A 21,055-nucleotide genomic window follows, 5' to 3' on the forward strand; every position below is an offset into this window, starting at 1 on the left:
CACAGCCAAAAATAAATAAATAAAATAAATAAATTTAAAAATAAAAAATAAAAAAGAAGAGTAGAATTCAGGCACAGCAAATCAAGGGCTTTCCTGGTGGAAAAAAAGTCTGAGGAAAGGCCTAGAAACAAGAATGAGTTCACGTGGGCAAGTTTGGTGAGAGGCAAAGACCCTACATTTTGTTTTTTTCAAAATAAAATTAAAATATCTGCGTATGTCAATCTCCTGATAAAGGAAGACTTGAACAATTTACTAGGCACCCATGAACCCTTTCAGGGGCAGGGTCTTTACATGTGAAGTGAAGACAATTTTCAATTCCATTGTCTGAGAGTAGAATTTTACTGTCTACTGCTTTACAACTTTCTGGAAACAAAATTTCATTCTCTTTACCCTCTTTGCCAAGAGATGCGGGACCTGGTAGGAACTGAAGCTGCCAACAAGAGTCCTTTCTCGGGCTTCCCTGGTGGCGCAGTGGTTGAGAATCCGCCTGCCAATGCAGGGGACACGGGTTCGAGCCCTGGTCTGGGAAGATCCCACATGCCGCGGAGCAACAAAGCCCGTGAGCCACAACTACTGAGCCCGCATGCCGCAACTGCTGAGGCCCGCGTGCTTAGAGCCCGTGCTCTGCAACAAGAGAAGCCACTGCAATGAGAAGGCCACGCACAGCAACGAAGACCCAACGCAGCCAAAAAATAAATTAATTTAAAAAAAAGAGTCCTTTCTCTACTGGGGCAACAACTCCTCCAGGTCAATCTCACCCTAAAGGTGTGGACTGAAAAAACGCCCTCCAGAGACTTCCCTGGCGGTCCAGTGGTTAAGACTCCATGCTCCCAATGCAGGGGACACGGGTTTGGGGAACAAAGATCCCAAATGCTGTGCGGTGTGGCCAAAAACAAAAACAAAAATGAAAACAAAACAAAAAAACACGCCCTCCAAGGTGCAAACCATCTCCCCTCTCAGCCTCCTTTGCTGTCTCACTTCCACTCTTGTCCTGTGTAGTAGGCAGAACGATGGCCCCCAAAGGTGTCCACGTCCAAATCCTGGAACCTGTGACTTTGTTACCTTACACAGTAAATGGATTTTGCAGATGGGATGAAGTTACGGATTTGACACAGGGAGATTCTTCTGGATTATCCGGGTGGGCCCAATGTCTTTGTAAAGGGAAGTGAGGCAGGAGGGTCAGAGGCAGAGAAAGATGTGACAGCAGAAACAGTGGACAACGTGATGCAATCACTGAGGGGTGGCACACAAGCCAAGGAATGCAGGCGGCCTCCAGAAGCTGGAAAAGACAAGGAACCAGAATGTTGCCTAGAATCTCCAGAATGAACGCCATCCTGCTGACACCTTGGTTTTAAGCCCAATGAGATGCATCTCAGATTTCTGACCTCCAGAACTGCAAGGTGATAAACTTGTGTGGTTTTAAGCCACCAATGTTGTGGCAATTTGTTCCAGCAGCCAGAGTTAGCTTTTATTTATTTTTATTTTTTTAATAAATTTATTTATTTTTATTTTTTTAAATAAATTTATTTTTATTTTTGGCTGCATTGGGTCTTTGTTGCTGTGCACAGGCTTTCTCTAGTTGCAGCGAGCGGGGGCTACTCTTCGTTGTGGTGCGCAGGCTTCTCATTGCAGTGGCTTCTCCTGTTGCGGAGGACAGGCTCTAGGTGCATGGGCTTCAGTAGTTGTGGCGTGTGGGCTCAGTAGTTGTGACTCATGGGCTCTAGAGTGCAGGCTCAGTAGTTGTGGCGCACAGGCTTAGTTGCTCTGTGGCATGTGGGATCTTCCCGGACCAGGGATCGAACCCGTGTCCCCTGCATTGGCAGGCTGATTCTTACCCACTGCGCCACCAGGGAAGCCCCAGAGTTAGCATTTAAAAGTATAAACTGGAGCACATTGATCCCCTGTTCACAGTGTTTTCCCATCACACTCGGAACAAAACCCAGACTCTTTCTGTGATCTGGCTCCTGCGTACCTATTTCTCCTCAGCCCCTACTGCTCTTCCTAACCCTGATTAAGCCTGCCTTTACTTCCTGGACTAAACCCAGCTCATGTCAACCTCAGGGCCTTTGCACTTGCTGTTTCTTCTGATCAGAATGCTCTTCCAGCAGACCCTCACATGGGGGGCTCCTTTCCTCTATGTCTCTTCAGAGATGCCGCTGCCCCAAGGCAGCTTTCCCTAAACACCCTCTGCAAAATATCATGGTTCCATTTTCTAGAGTCTTGCCCTCATTTTGTTTTTTTATAACCTGACTTCCTGAAATTATCTCATGTATGTAGTTTTCATTTGTCTCCTGCTGGCCTCCTCAGTAGAACGTAAGCTCCAACAAGGCAGGGAACTTGTCTGTTCACTGAAGTATCTCTCACCTTACCCAGACACAGGGGCCGTCCTAATACCCACATGTTGAATGAGTGCGTGACTCTATCTTCCTGATCCCACACTGTTGTTTTACCAGTGAGCCTTTCACTGATAAATCACTTTTCATGCAACATGAGCAAAGAGCTAGATGGTCAAGCATATTGGGTCCCTGATTATTTTATTTCCAGTGCTTGCTGCCAGAGCTGGGGATAAATCAGCATATAGTCCCCAAACCAGTCATGAAGTAAGTTAAAAAGGACCCTAATTCAAAAATATACCCCCTAGGGGACTTCCCTGGCGGTCCAGTGATTGGGACTCCGCGCTTCCACTGCAGGGGGCCCGGGTTCGATTCCTGGTTGGGAAAGGAAGCCGTGCAGGGCGGCAAACAAACAAATAACCTCCCCTACATCATGCAGCTGAAGGTATTTTTTAAAAAACTATTTTTGGATATTCAAATGCCTTGCCTCATCCTCAGACACTTAAGCCCTTTCTCAGCTTTTTGTCTATCTACATGGAGGTTGTAGACCTCTGTGAAAGGGATTTTTTCTTGGAGGGATTTAGGGAAGGATAAAGGAGGGAGGGTGCACACAGCACTATAAGAGATGGGAATAGATTCTTTTCAAGTGACCGTCTTCTCCTTGAATGCCCCCAACTCGTCTTTTACGATACTTTTATGGATACTTGAAGATTTCTTTCCAGAGCCTTTCATCCAAAAGGAACTGTGACAGAGCAGATGGTGGAGATGTCCATACTGAAATGCAGAGGGCACACTTCTGTTTAATGGCAAACCTCTGTGAAGTATACTGTTCCTCTTTCCTGCCAAGGCATGTCTCATCAAGGGTTGACCGCAAGATCTTCTTCAGAAATGTCTTCAACTTATCAATAAATTGCTGATGCTGCTGGAATCTGTAACCTCCCATCAGCTGCCACTCAGTTCAGTTGTTCTGAGTCGGGTACCCTTCTCTCCTCAACCTCCACGACCCTGATTCTTGGCCAGTTCGGGGTGGGGTGGAAGGGAGGGGTTAAAATTACCCCAGAGAAGACCCAAAGCTCCGACTTTGTTCAGGACCCCCAGACCCACCAAGGGATTTGTCCAGTTCACCCTGAAGTGGGAACCCCAGCCTCTTGGTCCTTTTTTGAGACTCTGTAGCTAACCTCTAAAAAAACTGATCTGGACCTGGATTTCTTTTTCTCTCCTTGGTTTCAAAAAGTTTTTTACAAAAGTATTATGGACTTGTTTCAATAAATTCAAATCATATAGACAAATAAATTCAAAAGTTAAATTCCCTTTCTAACCATTGCTCCCCTCTGCCTTGAAGCCCTCTCTCTGGGGGGAGTAGCCACGGTTAACTGTTTACAAGTGCCCTTATTCCATGCTCATCCAAATACATTCATGAGAACGGAATCATATTCTTTTGCAACTGGCATTTATTACTTACCCACATATTCTGGAACTCCTTCTCTGTCAACATATACAGGTCTATCATATTCTTTTTAGCCAAGTGCTATTCCATAATATGGAACAATGATGATATACTATAATCTATTGTTGGATATTTGGACACTATTACAAATTCTATTACATTGAATGTTCTTGTATGTATATCCTTGTGCAATTGCAATTTTCTTATGAGTAGATTCTTCGAAAGTAAATTGTTAGGTCAAAGGATGTATTAAACACATTCAGAGAAACAGAATGTGTAATATATAGAGAGAGATTTATTTAAAGGAATTGGCTCACGCAGTTATGGAGGCTGGCAAGTCCCAAGTCTGCAGTTCAAGTCCCAAGACCATCTGCTGCAGAAAGCCCTCTTGCTCAGGGGAAGTCAGTCTTTTGTTCTATGCAGGTCTTCAACTGATTAGATGAGGCCCACCACATTATGGAAGGCAAGCTGCTTTACTCTAAGTTCACCATTTAAAATGCAAATTTCATTCAAAAACACCTTCAGAGAAACATCTAGAATAATGTTTGACCAGATATCTGGGCACCATGGACCAGCCACACTGGCATATAAAGTTAGCCATCACAAAAGATATGTTAATTTAAAATTTTTATAAGTTATTACCAAATTGTGCTCTAAAAAGGTCATTCCAATTTACACTTTGACCCAGCAAGTGTAAAGGCATGCCCTTAAACCCACATCCTTACCAACATGAAAAATCATTCTTTTTCATTTTTTTAACCAATCAATAGGTGAAGATGGTATCTGTTGTTTTTATTTGCACTCATCTCTAGTGCAGTTAAAACTATTTTTTACAGAAAATAACAAATGTTAACAAGGATGTGGAGAAATTGGAACACTGGTGCACTGCTGGTGGGAATGTAAAATGGTGAAGCCACTGTGGAAAATCGTATGATGATTCCTCAGAAAATTGAACCTAGAATTACCATATGATCCAGCAATTCCACTGCTGGATATATACTCAAAAGAACTGAAAGCAGAGATGTAAACAGATATTTGTATACAGACGGTCCCTGACTTATGATGTTTTACTTATGATTTTTGACGTTACAATGGTGTGAAAGTGATACGCATTCACAAATTTGAACTGTGAATTGAGATCTTTTCCCGAGCTAGCAACATGCTGCCTGATACTCCCTCGGGGTGCTGGGCAACAGCAGCCACAGGTCCCAGCCAGCCCCGCAATCACGAGAGTAAACAACCGGACACCAACAACCACTCTGTACCCAGACAGCCATTGTTTTCCACTTTCAGTGCAGTATTCAATAAATTACAGGAGACAGTCAACACTTTGTTACAAAATAGGCTTTGTATTAGATGATTTTGCCCAACTGTAGGCTAATGTAAGTGTTTTGAGCATGTTTAAGGTCAGCGAAGCTAAGCTAGGATGTTCGGTAGGTTAGGTGTATTAAATACATTTTCAACTTAATGCTATTTTAAATTTAGGAGGGGTTTATCAGGATGTAACTCTATCGTAAGTCGAGGACAATCTGTACTCAAGTTTATAGCAGCGTTATTTACAGTAGCCAAGAGATGGGGGCAACCCAAGTGTCCATCAACAGAAGAATGGATTAAAAAAATGTGTTACGTACAAAACATGGAATATTATTCAGCCTTAAAAAGGAAGGAAATTCTGACACATGCCACAACATGGATGAAACTTTGAAGTTATGCTAAGTGAAATAAGCCCAAAATGACAAATACTACATGATTCCACTTACATGAAGTACTTAGTCAAATCCATGCAGACAGAAAGTAGAATGGTGGGTGCCAGGGGCTGGGGGGAGGAGAGAATGGGAAATTATTGTTTAATGGATACAGAGTTTCAATGGGGAAGATGAAAAAGTTCTGGAGATGAATGGTGGTGATGGTTGCAGAACAATGTAAATGTACTTAATGCCAGAGAACTGTACACTTAAAAATGGTTGAAACAGCAATGTTATGGTATGCATATTTTCCAATTAAAAAAATAACTATTTTTAAAATTTATATTTCTTTTGTGAATTGTCTTTTCATATCATTTGCTCTTATTTCTGTTGAGTTTTTTCTTTTTCATATTGACCAAAGGAATTCTTTCTATACTTTGGACATTTAACAGTTTGTTATACGTATTGCAAATATTTTCTCCCTCTCTAACATTTCTCAGATATTTAAATAACACCAAATAAAAGTTAAAAATATTACAAAATCAAATATGCAGCTTTTCCTTTATGGCTTCAGATTTATTACTTTGTGGAGAAAGGCAGGCCTTCTCCATTTCATAATTATAAAACTATTCTGTACTTTCAGAGTTTTTCTATATTTAGATTTTTTAATCTATTGGAATTTTTGTGTGTGGTGCAAGGTAGAGAACCTAATTTACTAATTGATAGTTTCCTAAATGGATAGCCAATTGGACTGAAACTTTTTTCCGAATGGTCTCTTCCTCAGTGATTTGAAATGCCACATTTATCATAAATTAATGTTTTGGCCTATTCTGTTTCATTGATCTTTTTGTTTATTTCTGCTCCAAAATCACATTACTTTTATTTTAATTTTTTAAAATATTTATTTATTTATTTGGCTGCGCCAGGTCTTAGTTGTGGCATGCGGGCTCTTCGCTGCCGTGTGCGGGATCTTTAGCTGCGGCATGCAGGATCTTTGTTTTAGCTGTGGCATGCGGGACCTAGTTTCCCCGACCAGGGATCGAACCCGGGCCCCCTGCATTGGGAGCAAGGAGTCTTAACCACTGGACCACCAGGGAAGTCCCTCACGTTGCTTTTATTACTGTAGTTTTAGAGGACATTTTGATATCTGGTAGGGCACGGCCTCCCTTATTCATATTCTTTTATCAAGAAATTCTTGACTAGTCTCACAATTTTCTCTTTCTGATGAACTTTAGAATCAGATTTCCAATTCCTGATGGAAATTCTACTGGCACTCTGATTGGAATTGCATTACATTTTTAGATGTAAAGAACTGACCCTCTTAAATATTGACTCTTCTTAGGAACATTGTATTCCTCATCTATTCAGATCTTTTACGTCCTTCAGTCAAGTCATATTTTTCTTTCTTTTTTTTTTTTTAATAAATTTATTTATTTATTTCTTTATTTATTTATTTTTGGCTGTGTTGGGTCTTCGTTTCTGTGTGAGGGCTTTCTCTAGTTGCGGTGAGCGGGGGCCACTCCTCATCACGGTGCGTGGGCCTCTCACTGTCACGGCCTCTCCCGTTGCAGAGCACAGGCTCCAGACGCGCAGACTCAATAGCTGTGGCTCACGGGCTTAGTTGCTCTGCGGCATGTGGGATCCTCCCAGACCAGGGCTCGAACCCGTGTCCCCTGCATTGGCAGGCAGATTCTCAACCACTGCGCCACCAGGGAAGCCCTCATATTTTTCTTTGTAGAGAAAAATGCCCATCTTTTAAAATACATTTATTTATGTTTGGCTGCATTGGGTCTTCGTTGCTGTGCGTGGGCTTTCTCTAGTTGCGGCGAGCGGGGGCTACTCTTCGTTGCGGTGCACGGGTTTCTCATTGTGGTGGCTTCTCTTGTTGTGGAGCACGGGCTCTAGGTGCACGGGCTTCAGTAGTTGTGGCACGTGGGATCAGTAGTTGTGGCGTACGGGCTTAGTTGCTCCGCGGCATGTGGGATCTTCCCGGACCAGGGCTCGAACTCGTGTCCCCTGCACTGGCAGGCGGATTCTCAACCACTGCACCACCAGGGAAGCCCCTCTTATTTATCTATGAAGCCAAAATGAACTAAATATTAAATTCAACTAATTTAATTGAGCTAATATGAACAAAATGGTTCTTTTAGATGTCGGGATAAACAGAGCCTGGATACTTGGCAAGGGAGCACACTGCTCTTCTGAACTTCGGGACTCAAAATGAGTCTTGGCCAGCATCAAAAATGGGCATTTTTCTCTGGGACTTCCCTGGTGGCGCAGTGGTTAAGACTCCGCCTGCCAATGCAGGGGACACGGGTTCGAGCCCTGGTCCGGGAAGATCCCACATGCCGCGGAGCAACTAAGCCCGTGCACCACAACTACTGAGCCTGTGCTCTAGAGCCCACGAGCCACAACTACTGAGCCCACGTGCCACAACTACTGAAGCCCCCGCGCCTAGAGCCCGTGCTCCGCAACAAAAGAAGCCACTGCAATGAGAAGCCCGCGCACCACAATGAAGACCCAACGACGCAGCCAAAAATAAAATTAAAAAAAAAAATAAGATAAATAAGAAGTGAAGCAAAAAGTGAGAAATCATGCTACAACAGCTAAGACTGTCTTTAAATATATTTCTTGTGAAAACCCAAATCAGCATTGGTGGAAATTATAATCTTGCATATTTTAATACACAGCCAAATCCTTATACAGACACATCCAAGCATGCAAGACTTTCAGCTTTTCCTCTCTATGAATCATGCATAACAGATTAGTGTATTTAAATTTTTTCATACATAACTTGAATGTATCATTAGTTTTCATACATTTTTCAACTTGAATTTTCTCTGGGTAACAAAGTGCTTTCAGAGATAAAATGTAATATTAACAGAATTTACAGTTATGAATTAAACCTAAAACACAACAGTAATCTTCACAGTTAAAGATGTAAGGAAACATTGCGGGACTTAACCAACGCCATAGTCTAGTAAGTACCGCAGCCAGATCTTATGAGCAAAAGTTCTCATTTATAGCACTCAACTTAAAGTTGGTTCAATCAAAAGTATTTTCTAAGGCTTTACCCAACAACATACACCGTTGTAAAGGGGAATAAATCCACCAAGAATCTAGTTACCGTAAGCTCTGAAAATCACTGAGGAATAGCATCAGATATTATATCAGGTACTGTGTGCAGGCACTGCTTTAGCTCCTTGGATCCCCTGGGAAAGGCATTATTATCACTCCAGTTAAGTCCTATTACCAATCCTTCGCCCCTTCCCTTGTGGGGTCACAGTCTTCTGCAACCAAAGGCGATGAAGCTGCTGTAACCACCCTTGACTCAGATCTGCATTTGCACCACGTCCAGACTATCTCTTGCATCCCTGCACTGTGGCTTCCCTTCTTCCTACGAACTTTCTAATCACATCACTTTACATTTCCACGCCCTCCGAAAATTTCCCAACACCCACTTACTTTTAAAAAAATCAGTGTGGGAACTTCACCTTGACGCAGAATGAGGTTCACCCCCCAGGATCTCTGCTTCTTGTGCTGCTGGTCTGCAGCCTCTCTCCAGTCCATGGTGTCCTGGAGAACTATAACACAAACTTAAAGTGTAAATGCATCCGAGAGACCTTCAACTTTGTCTCCATTTTGCTCATTGGAAAGATTCAAATCTTGCCCCCTGGGAATGAATGTCCAAACACAGAAATCATAGCCTGGATGAAGAATAAGTCAGTTATCTGCTTGAACCCTGGAGCCAAATGGACACAAAAACTAATGAGAGTGTCAAGAAAAAGTGCTTTTTCAACTTCACCAGTTCCAGTGTTTAAGAAAACGACTGCCTGATGCCAATATTCCCACCAAGAACACCTGCATTCCCCCTTCATTCCTGCCCTCAGTTTTAGTTTTGTTTGGTTGGATCTTTTCCAGGAAAAAGATCTTCCCCATCTGCTCAAGCATGAGAATCTATGTGCAAATAACCTTGCAGAAGCTGATGGGGCAAACTTGAGATTTTGATTACAGTACCCTACAAACTTAGAGTTTGCATTCTTAGTCATCAAGGAGGAAAGTTTCTTGAAGGACAGTTACTTAGTTATAAATGATATAGATTTCTTTCAATAACATACCTGTTGTTGAATGCTGAATTTTCTACAAAATAAGGGAATGAGAATTTAAAACTCTAATCTGAACATGTGGCTTCAATTAAGGAGGAAATGATGGAATGCATTTCAATCATTTTACACCCTAGGAATAGCAAGCTTCCATAAGAGATCTTAAAAGCTGCCTGGGAAACCCATGGAATTTCAGCCTTCTAAGAGACTGAGGGTTCACATAATAGATATCCTTCGTTTAAAAGCTCACTATCAAGAGGAACGAGGTCCTTCTTCTACTTTTAAAGAGTTCCTTTATAAGATTTATTGTCACAGATAAAAGCTAATAACATTCAAAGATCCCCAGACTTAAATTCATAGAATATTCAGGAAAAGGATTTAAAGGGTGATACTTAGATGTATTCTTTTATACCTTGGCTTTGATGAACTTTTTTTTTTACTCACATCTTTTGCACAGACTTTTTTTTTTGGTCTCTGGTATTCAATTCTTTAATGCTTCCTATTAATCTAATGCTATTCAATAAACGAGCAAATGTTTTACTTAAAAAAAAAAAATCTATGTGGAATCAGCATCCGAAGGTAATATGTTGATGCTTAAAATGGAACTAGCCACACTGGATTAAAAAAAAAAGAAAAAAGCAGCTTCTCGCTAAATTGAATCTGCATGTAACCAACCCCCTGACAAAATGTGTAAAAGACCAAAGATAAATTAATAATTTTTATTACCTATGTAAATATCCGCTTCCTGTGCATTTTGTTCCCTTTTAAGTTCCTATTTATAGATACTATTTTTAAAATATCCATCCTTATTTACGTCAAAATAATAAGGATGGGCTAGCTTAGCAATGGTTGGATGGCTTTGGGGACTGTTTGACTAGAACATGGGGATTTAGTATACTGTACTGCTTCTGAGTAAGGGTAAAATTATCCTTAATTTAAAAAAAAAGCTGTAATGGCCAAATTATGGCACAGCCATACAATGAATTATTAAGCAAACGTTAAAACATTTTACAAATAAAGAAAAATCCAAACATATATGAAGAAAATTCAACACGTTGAAAATAATTACTTTTAGCTTCTGGGATTAAACGATTTTACTTTATTTTTCAGGGTTTTTTTTTTAACAACCCTAAACATTTATGATCTGAAAACCAATTTGTTACTGAGCTGCTTCCCATCATCTATTTAAGACTCTTCATCACCTATTCAAGTTTAATGTTTTGAAACTCTCAACTGTCTTGCAGTTACGTATTTTTACTGCAAACTCATGGAACAGCTGTGGACTGACAGGCAAATACATATTTAGGATATATCTGTATGCATTAATAGAAATCACCCGTATTTTAGTTTCACAATGCTTATCTTAATGGGGAAAATGTCTAAATGTCTGACAAATTACATTCTTGAAATAAAATAGTATGCAGTGCTTACAAATGCTATGTAAGTATACTCATTAACCTAGGAGAAAGTTCACAGTATGAGAAAGATTACAAACCAGGATGTAGCGGGAATTCCCTGGCCGGCCAGTGGTTAGGACTCCATGTCCCCACTGCAGGGGGCATGGGTTCAATCCTTGGTCGGGGAACTTGCAAGCCGTGAGGCTTGGCCTAAAAGACAAAAACAACAACAAACAAACCAAAAAACAAAAAAAAAAAAACAAAAAACGGATGTATAATGACACCAATTTTGTAAACTCGTAAAAACACAGAAAAGGATCTGAGAAAAACGCATCTTTAAATAGTTGCCTAGTGAGTGAATTATAATTTCGGGTGTTTTTAGCTTGTTTCCTGAGTTTTTCCCCCAGTGAGCACGGATTGCCCCTGTACTGAAATTACACACACACACACACACACACACACACACACACTTCTCCTCCCTGCCCCCGCCCTCACGCTTGTATACACACTTCCCAAACACCCAAACAGACTCTTTTCCCGGGCCCTCCACAATTTTATCATGCATCTCCGCATCAGGCACCAGGTTCCATGCCTTAATTCCTCTTAGTCTACATCTGAAAGGTCACATTCAACCTCAAACAAGCCAAGAGAATGCAGGGTTCTTGCTGACTGCCTTTTCTAGTTAACAAATGAGACTGATTTGTTAGCATTATTACTAAACAGCTATCTTCCTTGTCCTTCTAGGACGTCTGAACTGACGTCCACTCAACCATTCCTATCACTCAGTTCTCATTCAACTAGTTGTTGAAAGGACAAGAAATTAACTTTTTCTAAGTACTGATCCCAGAAAAGATGCCTCAGCGTGTTTTTTGGGTTTTTTTTTTTAAAGTAATTGTTTTCTTTTGACAGCTGAACACCCACTTGAGGGTTCATTTTATCATAAAAAAATCATAAAGGGATAATGCTTAAGGCAAGGATCTAGAAGTACTACATTCCAATTTTCTACAAAAGAGGCAATTTCTTTTAGGTATCAATCTATACAACAAGAAGTGAAAAAACCTTACCTGTTGTGCTTTTTAGAAAATTAATAAATCTCTTTAAACATATTACTAGCAATGAGTTCAGAATAAGAAAATCTTTGTGTCTGTAAACATTTATCACATTCCTAGGGGTGGACGGTTGGGTAATATGAAATGATCACTGCCAGATGGGTTACAGGGTTAAAATTCAGTAGTTTTTTTCCCCATTGGTTTATTTTTTAGTTTTTAAATATTTATCTATTTGGCTGCACCAGGTCTTAGTTGCAGCATGGGGGTTCTCAGTCAAGGCATATGGGATCTCGCTCCCTGACCAGGGATCGAACCTAGGCTCCCTGCATTGGGAACGTGGAGCCTTAAAACACTGGACCACCAGGGAATTCCCTTTATTTTTTTAGATATCCCTTTAACTGCAACAAATAGCTGCTAGAAATTCTGGTACCAAAAAATTGCATGAAGTACGCATACACATAGCAAGCGAAAATGTTTCAGCTCCATTTAAATTTGCATATCCAAAGTCTTAACAAAACTTAGAAACTACAGGCAAATCTACCTGCATCATGGTTTCAGGTCCTCCAAGAACTTTCCCACTCCCCAAGAGTTGCCAAAGCCCTCTTTTGGGTGTCATTTCAACCCAAATCAATGTCCTCTGCATTTCTTTCTGTAGTTTCACGTTTCACGATGCCACACCTCACCACTCCCTGTGAGCTCTGTTCATTCCATGACACTGTTCATTCCAGCAGCACACAGCCCTTGCAGAGTTCTATGATCCCCCGGGACTCGTCTTTAATCTTTGGCCAGGCCACACAGCAACGTAGCATGTAGGACCTTAGCTCCCCAACCAGGGATTGAACCTGCAGCCCCTGCGTTGGAAGCTCAGTCTTAACCACTGGACCGCCAGGGAAGTCCCCCCAAGGACTAATTTTTAAAGCATTCTTGCCTCCTACTAATCAAGTCCACAGGCAAAATAACATCAAACGTTGAGTTCTAAACTTCATTCCAAGGCCTCTCCCTCTTTAGCGGTGACCTTGGCAAGGTGCCATCTCTGGCTCCACTTCTGCATGTGCCAAATCAGCAGTGTCCAGTACCACCTCTAAAGACTATTTAGATGGCAAAACAGGACAAGGACTTGCATGAAAGCGAATCTCGAAATACACAAATACAAACCTACTAGATTTAGTGCTAGCTTATTCAGTATTTATAAGCTTACTTCATAAGAAGAGTGAATAATTACGTATTTATTTTGCTTCAGAGAACAGGGGACTGATTTCCCATTAAGCCAATTTAGTCACAAAAGCATCTTCAAAGTACACTGTTGAAGTATTATAGAAAAAATGAAGTATTCCACTCTTCCAAAATTTTATTGACTTTGGAAGAAATGTAAAAATTCTTTAAAATGAAATTTAAACCACAACTTAATTCATGTGCTTCAAGAAATTCTTTCATAATTGAGATTTTATTGGTTGTTTTGAGGATCAGTACACAGACATTTCAATTTGTACACAATTCTCAACATACGTACCAAAAACCTAAAAAATCATGTAGTTGTGATTCTTTTCTGAACAGTTATTCCAGTGACTTTCCAGCTTAAAATTTGGGGGCAAATTTTCCTTCGCAGGATATCAAGTACCAATATCTTCAAATATTGATATGCTGTTACATCGTTAAATCCCACTAGTTCACAATTTAATATCATATACACTACATACTCAAATTGTCAATCGTTCACAGCACATTAACAGTTACTAAAAAAACTGGACTACCACGACCAAAGTTGTTACAGAGTGCACAAAATTGTGCCCAGGAGAGCCAAGATCAAGGGGTGAGTGGTTTGCTTTAGGAAACAATTCTACCAAAAACAACGTGGGAAGAGAAGTAATTTAAAGTGTTTAAGACATTAAATGCACAACTGACTCCAAACTGCCATTTAGTATGCTTTGTATTATAGGATATAAAAGCTACCCTCCATCTGTGGAATGTTAAGCTGACACCCAAGACAATCAAAGCCTCCCATATTCAATATCCCACTATTTTCTGGTTGTACCAAAAAATAAACAACCAGCAAATGATTTCACCTCTTAAAAAAAAGCATTTACACTTAAAAAATGGGATGAGGTGGGATTCCTTCCTTTTTAAAAATGTTTCTAGAGCTACTAAAAAACTTGCATTTACAAAATAGTTGATAAAAATATTCCTCTGGATTGTACAAGAAGGGAAACAGGGACCACTGATAGGACCAGGTGTGTGATATTAATCAGACTTGGCTTCTTTCTCTCCTGCTTCATCAGAAGCTGGGCTCTGCAAAATCAAAGGAAAAACAGTGACTGAACGTTTGACTTCTGTGTCAGTGTTATAACGTTAGAGATATTTAGCATTTAACACAGTGTAAGTTTTACTCATTACAACTATTATTAAGTCTTAACAATACATTCAATCCTCATTATTTGTAGATTCTGTATTTATAAGTTTACTAACTCACTAAAATTTATTTGTAACCCCAAAATCAATACTTACGTTTCATGTTCCATGGTCATGTATGTGCAGATACAGACCAGCAAAAAATGAGTCACCTGACACAGACATTCCCAGCTGAGGCCCTTCTGCCTTGTTTCAGCTGCAACACTGTAAACAAGTGTCTTTTTCACAGTCTATTTAGTGCCACACATTTCACATTTTTTTTGTGCTTTTGGTCAACAATGTTGACTAGACAAGTGTAGTGGCGTCCAGTACTATGTGCTGTGCAAGAAGGTTGTGACGTGCCATATGGAGAAGACACACGTTAGACAGCTTCACTGAGGCACGAGTTACAGTGCTGTTTCTGTTGGCCCTGAGTTCAATATTAACTTACCAAAAACATACATTAAACAGACACACATAAAATAGGTTATGGTTTGATCTGTTGATGGAAATGTTGTGATGAGAACATTTTGAGAATTTCCACTATGAGCAACTGTCCAGTATACAGAGCAACCTTACAGAACACAACCATCATGAATAACGAGAATCAACTGTAGTTGATAAAAGGGATCAGAAGGCCTCATTCTCCCCTTATAACTGGATTAGTTAATTTCATCTTACTATCACATAATATTTGACTTGGGGTTAGATTTAGGAATTTGTGACTGCAAATCGGGGGAGTAAGTAGTTATTACTTTAAAATCTGATCTATAAATATAACAGTCTAAAAATTAATACTCTATTTATATTTTCTGCTTAGCCAATGTTAAAAAAAAAAAAGGCTTGGCTTAAAAAGTTATTTACCACAACCTTGCAACACACTTTTTTTTTTAAGGTAAAACCTTTTTCTCAGAGCTTAAAAGGATAAAGATTAAGGACATCAATCTTTTTAATTGCTTAATCTAAGTTACTACTTAATCCTAGACAAGTGGCTTTTAAGAAAAATAAGCCTTCTTTATTAGAAAGTGGGAAAAATATGACAAACGAAGGGAATCGATTAAAAAAAAATTTAAAGCAATATCCAGAATATAAAAACCAAACAAGATTATTAACAGTTCTACAGATGGCAATTTGGAAGAAAAAAAAAAAAAAAGCCTAGAATATTTGTTTAAAGAAAACCCCTAGGTCATGTTAAAGAAAGAAAAATGTGTTATACCATTTAGTAAATTAAATCTTTTTAAAAACTCACACCAGCAATTAAATTAATGAACCCCATATACAATAAAGATCATGAATCTGAGTTTGAAATTCTGAGTACATTACAATTTCTCGTTCACTCACTTAAAAAACCCATTTACACATATATTTTCAAATATGATCTAATATCTGTCCATTCACTTGGGAGTTACTGTACAAAACTTTGTTCAATATCATAAAGGATAAAGACTGCCTTATCTGCTACATAAAAATATACAGTTTATTATCCACTCTTCAGAGTCAAAACGAACAACACACAAACACCTCTGACCTCCTCATTTTTAGTTTCTCCATTTTCTGCAGGTAAGTCTTCTTTAGTCTCTTGGTTAGCCACTTCAGCCTGTTTTCCCTTTGCTCCCCTTTTCCCTTTTGTTTGCACTTTTTTGTCAGAAGATTTATCCTGTGACAGAACAAGAGTATATTTTAAGTATCAACTCTGCACTTACTAACATTTTCTGACTTGCTAGAGAGATTGCATCCACCACAGTTGCAACGTTAATGAGGTCGCGTGTCACTCCGAGTTACAGGACACACCTTAAGGTCCACCCCCAGTAACCAGGACCACACAGCACACTGAGGAGACCCCTAACAGCACCTGCACACCAAGCGTCATCAGACTTACGACAATTAAACCTAAAGCGTCAGCTACGACCCTTCTCCACTTTCTCAATTACCCGCTATTCTCTGAAGTTCCACATGAGAGAACAAATGAAGTGAAGAACCGCTGGAGGAATCTCTTCCCCACTGTAACCCTACCCACCCCCAAACTCTTTAAGCAGGAACAATAATCAAATTGTCAAATAACCACTGTCTTGACGAGATGGTTACCCTCACAGTAAGACCATTCACCTGAGAAAAGCACCATGTTGTTAAGGTCAGACTGACTATCCTACTACAGTTCTGCTACAGTTAGTCCCTTGGTATCATATAATGAGTAGCTAAAAGGATCAATTTTGAGTTTATCGTTTTCATTTAGGTGTTTGAAGAATCTGAAAAGCACAGGTGTTAGTATGATGATAAAAGAGATTCAAAGGTTAAGCCGCTTTAAAGTAATATAAAACAGTATTTCTGGACACCATCCATCAACTGGGAAGGAGACACTTAAGTATTTCCTATAAGTTGAGAATGTAGTTAGTTAACAGTCGACTTAGATAAGACCAATAGTAACTGTAACTTCTATAACGGCATTCCATACATGAATGCATGACAACTACTAGTAATTCAGTATCTTTAGAATAAATAATAAATTACCTAAACAAATATATTTGGGACAACACCACTACATACACTGCCACCATGAAATGTGACAATCGTTTCTGTATTTAAAAATGATTCTTTTATAATCTGATTTCTTTAGATTTCTCGTTAATTTAATAACCATTATCACAGTAACATAAAAACGTAAAACCTGAAATGTGAAAACAGAATTATGCAATAGCCTGGACTGAAATAATACCATTTTAACTATTAACAGCTGGAAAGTGAGACAAAACAAAATAAATCAACACGTCTGTAGTATGGTAATCAATATATCAACAGTTTTACCTTCTGTTTAAGGCTTTAAAACGATTCGGTTGTGAAGACAAAGGTATATTATTGAAACTAAAAGGGGACAAAGGCTCCTCCCCCTCCCCATCATTTTCCTTTGGGAACACTGAACTGACAGGTTTGTTTCTCAAGGAACACTGACGTGAAAACTTGCCTGTTGATTATATCTGACGTCCCAAACCCAACTGGAGGTAAAATTTGAACTGTTTTCATTAAAAAAATATTTTAGGGCAAATCAAAATACAGATGCAGGTAAATAAAGAAAGAAAGAAAAATTTGGGCTTCCCTGGTGGCACAGTGATTAAGAATCCGCCTGACAACGCAGGGGACACGGGTTCGAGACCTGGTCCGGGAAGATCCCACATGCCGCGGAGCAACTAAGCCCACACGCCACAACTACTGAGCCTGTGCCCTAGAGCCTGCGAGCCGCAACTACTGAGCCCGCATGCTGCAACTACTGAAGCCCGCGCTCCTAGAGCCCATGCTCTGCAACAAGAGAAGCCATTGCAATGAGAAGCCCGCACACTGCAACGAAGAGTAGTTCCCGCTCGCCACAACTAGAGAAAGTCTGCACGCAGCAACGAAGACCCAAGACTGCCAATAAAGATAAAAATAAATTTTTTGAAAAATTAAAGAGAAAACAGGCATAGTGTTCCAGCCAATCAGTTTATTTAAAAAAGCAAATAATAAAACATGTGTAATAATAGTACACTGTTCAAGCAGACCTTTTGCAACAAGAGCCACTATTTTTCCCGCCTACTCTTATTTCTCCTACAGAATTATCCTATTATTTTCTGGTGTAAGAAATTTCAAGTTGACACACTACGCCTACACCTTACTTGAACCCTCTTAAAAAGGATCACAAAACAGAACTTTCTATTGAAAAAACGTTAAGATTTTTACACTCAGCTCTGTACAATGTTTAAAGAAATGGAAGAAATCTTTGATTATGCAGTGTTTACCTTTCACCTACACTTTTAGGAAAGGGGTAATGATGATAAGGATTTTGGGGAGAGAGACTTCTAAGAGCAAACTCTCACTTAAGTTTTGAGTAAACAGAAATTAATCACACCATGAATTTCCCCTGAAGAACAAGGAAGAGCTTTACAGAGGGTGGTATCAATGCTAGATCCAAACACAAAGTTACAAATAACATGCACACATTTAGTTTTTCCAATTTAAAGTTTTCAAACCTACATATATATATCCAACAACTACCCAAATACCGGCAATGTGAATAAAGCAATCATGAATCTATTCTAGAGCAGCAACCATCATGCTATTAACGATAAAGTAACTTAGTGAACTCCTATACATATAATGGTATATAAAATACTTTTAGAAGACTGTTAATCATGTTTTCAGAGAACACAGCTCTTGATCTACCCCTGGACATAAGATATGTCCCCCTACCTTGCCTCGAGCACCTTATATGCAAAAACTTACACATTCCCCATCTCCTGGCCTCAGTCCTAGCGTTGCTGATATTGTCAAAAGAGGAAGTACAAGCATGCAACCAACAGAGGACCACTAACCAAAACGTACACAACACAAAGAATGGATTTCCCTGGTAAGCGAAACTTATTCTCCAATATTTTTAGCCGTCTTAAGTTTCCCAAATTCTGCAGCAGCATTAAGGTGATACATTATGTTCCCGTAAACCGGGAATATGACTACATCTACTGTATTTTACCCAAACCAGAAAAAACATTGTTTACTGAAGTTACTATAAGATAAAATTAAAGTGGTAAATAAGGTAACACTACGACTTTTTAGGAGACTAGGACATCAAACTGTAGTTGATTTCGAGATTCTCAAAGTCACGACCTCAGCTGCTGGCAATGCGCGTTAGGTAGCACTGCAGCATTTCGAAGACACCACGATCTCTTAAGGTGAGTGTGAAACCTACCTTTCCTGCCGCCTTTTTTGGCTTCGTTTCCACTTTTGCAGGAGCTGGTTTCTGAAAAGCAAAGGTAGGACTGAGTTTCTTCCCTGGGTACGATCCCACGGAAAAGAAAGGTCAGAGGGCTCGCTTTACTTACAGCTGACAACCTCGCCGATCTCCTCTTGGGCTTTGGGAGAAAAAAAGGAAAATGAGCAAGGAATGCGGGGTGCGGTGCAAACCGAAACCACCCCCGGGAGAGGAGCGCGGTCTTACCTCCTCCTTCGCCGCCCCCTCGGCGGAGCTGACCTGCGGGAGAAAGCAGACGGCGAGTGGACGCAGCCTGCAAACAAAAGTGCCCGCGCGCCCCGCGCCCGCCCGCCCGCCCGCGAGAACAATGCCCGGCCGCGTGACGTCAGCGGCTTCCCGCCGCCGCGTTCGAATCTCCCACCCTGCTCCTCGGGCCGCCGAACGTTCCAGAACGGCGCGCCCGGGGCCGCCGCGCGCCCGCCCGCCGCAGGTCCGGGCGCCTCCCGGGCCCAGCGGTGCCGAGAGCGCGGCGGGCCTGGGCCTCGCGGGGCGCCGGGGCCGGCCGGGCGGCGGAGGGGGGCGTGTGCGGGCCGTGGCCGCCGCTCACCTTCCTCTTGGGCATCGTGGCGGCGGGGCGGGCGCGTGCCGGGTGCCTGCGGGCCGCGGCGCGCCGAGAGCCTTCGCGAAGCTGGGCTGCCTGGCCGCTGCCGCTCCTCCCGCCGCCCGAGCTGCTGGGACCCGCGGCGGGGGCGGTGGGAAAACCGGATGGAACCGGATTGGGAGCCCGCCCCCTCCTCCCCCCGCGTCCCCCAGCCGCGGGCTCCCCCTCCCCGTCGGCCGGGCCGCCCCCCGCCGCCCGCCCCCGCCCATTGGCTACGGGGCCCACCGCGCCGCGGCCCGCGCCCCGAATAGGTGAGGCGGGCCGTCACTCGACCACTGCGCCCCGCCCCCGCTCTCGGCGCCCCTACCCGCCCGCCGTCTCGCAGGGCCCCAGACCCAGGCGAGGGGGCGGGGCCCCACAGGCAGCTCTCGCCTCACGGTAGTTTGTTTGAAGCTGAGCTGCAAAGTGCGGTCTGCGCGCCGATTGGCGGAGGCCCGCCACGTGGTCGCCGGGTGAGCCCGCCCACCACCCTGCTGGATACCTGAGCGCCCGTCAGCGCCCGGAAAGCCCCAGGATAGGGTCTCTCCCCTCTAGAGTCAATTGGGTCGCACAAACTGGGAAGGGAGAGACAACAGGTTCAAGTACGAACCAATTTCTCCCACCTCAGTCAGTAAGAAAGGCTATCTAATAGGTCTCCCGTCTCGCTGGCCCGCGGGAAGTGGGTCCTAGTGCGCAGGAACGGGAAGGGAGGCCGTGGGAAGGAAAGTCGGCGCGGGCACGCGCGGGGCTCCAGTGCGCAGGCGCGGGTCTTTGCGAAGGCCCTAGAATTGCAGCCCGTCTACCATACAAGGTTGCTCGCGGTCGGGCCTTTCTGTAGCTTCTTTTAAGTCATCCGTTCATTGGGGGTCGGGGGTGCAGGCGGTTCGTCTCAGGAGCATAGTGGGCGTCTGAGTCCCGGCCCCCACCGCCCCTAGGACGCGGACCCACTCTCGGACCCCCTGGCCGGCTGATCCACTCCTGCGCAGAAGTGAAACAGGAAGCACGCCCATCCGGCTCCTGCCTGTTTTCTAACCACGTGGCTCACCTAAACACCTTTCTGAGGTGGAAAGAGCTTCAGTCTGGGGGGTCTGAGCTGGGAACCCCGGAACCTGTGAGGTCACATGTTACCCAGTTTCGTTAATGAATAAGAAAATTATGTTTAGAAGGATCGATTCAGTTGGGTTAATGCAGAAAAAGTTTTTAATCGGAAAATTGTCAGCTGGAATTCATGGAGAAGAAGAAACACTGGAGTACTTTGAATCCGAAAATTTGGAAACAGACTAAATGTCCACCATTTGA

General features: G+C 42.0%; 2 protein-coding genes across 2 annotated transcripts; one reads left to right on the forward strand and one right to left on the reverse strand.

The window, feature by feature from the left end:
• Positions 1-1,010: 1,010 nt before the first annotated feature.
• Positions 1,011-9,302, forward strand: LOC132364461 (C-X-C motif chemokine 13-like). Its single transcript, XM_059920025.1, has 2 exons — positions 1,011-1,070; positions 8,946-9,302. The coding sequence occupies exons 1-2, from the start codon at positions 1,011-1,013 to the stop codon at positions 9,300-9,302; spliced, it is 417 nt and encodes a 138-aa protein (XP_059776008.1).
• A 4,859-nt stretch (positions 9,303-14,161) lies between these two features.
• On the reverse strand, positions 14,162-19,912 carry HMGN1 (high mobility group nucleosome binding domain 1). Its single transcript, XM_059921578.1, has 6 exons — positions 19,724-19,912; positions 19,363-19,395; positions 19,247-19,276; positions 19,114-19,164; positions 15,928-16,056; positions 14,162-14,300 (listed from the first exon to the last, which is right to left on the reverse strand). Exons 1-6 carry the CDS (start codon positions 19,736-19,738, stop codon positions 14,253-14,255), a joined length of 306 nt encoding a protein of 101 aa, XP_059777561.1. The 5' UTR covers positions 19,739-19,912; the 3' UTR covers positions 14,162-14,252.
• Between the last annotated feature and the right edge of the window lie 1,143 nt (positions 19,913-21,055).

Source organism: Balaenoptera ricei, chromosome 4 (genome assembly GCF_028023285.1).
Source record: "Balaenoptera ricei isolate mBalRic1 chromosome 4, mBalRic1.hap2, whole genome shotgun sequence".
In the NCBI taxonomy this organism is placed as follows: Eukaryota; Metazoa; Chordata; class Mammalia; order Artiodactyla; family Balaenopteridae; genus Balaenoptera; species Balaenoptera ricei.

Coding starts and splice junctions, on each gene's coding strand:
- LOC132364461 (XM_059920025.1), top strand. CDS start 1,011: ATGGCCCCCAAAGGTGTCCACGTCCAAATCCTGGAACCTGTGACTTTG. Junction 1,071..8,945: donor TGACTTTGTTACCTTACACA/GTAAATGGATTT, acceptor TAAAAAAATCAG/TGTGGGAACTTCACCTTGAC.
- HMGN1 (XM_059921578.1), bottom strand. Junction 16,057..19,113: donor CAAAAAAGGCGGCAGGAAAG/GTAGGTTTCACA, acceptor GTTCTGTCACAG/GATAAATCTTCTGACAAAAA. Junction 14,301..15,927: donor GAGAAACTAAAAATGAGGAG/GTCAGAGGTGTT, acceptor TTGATTTTGCAG/AGCCCAGCTTCTGATGAAGC.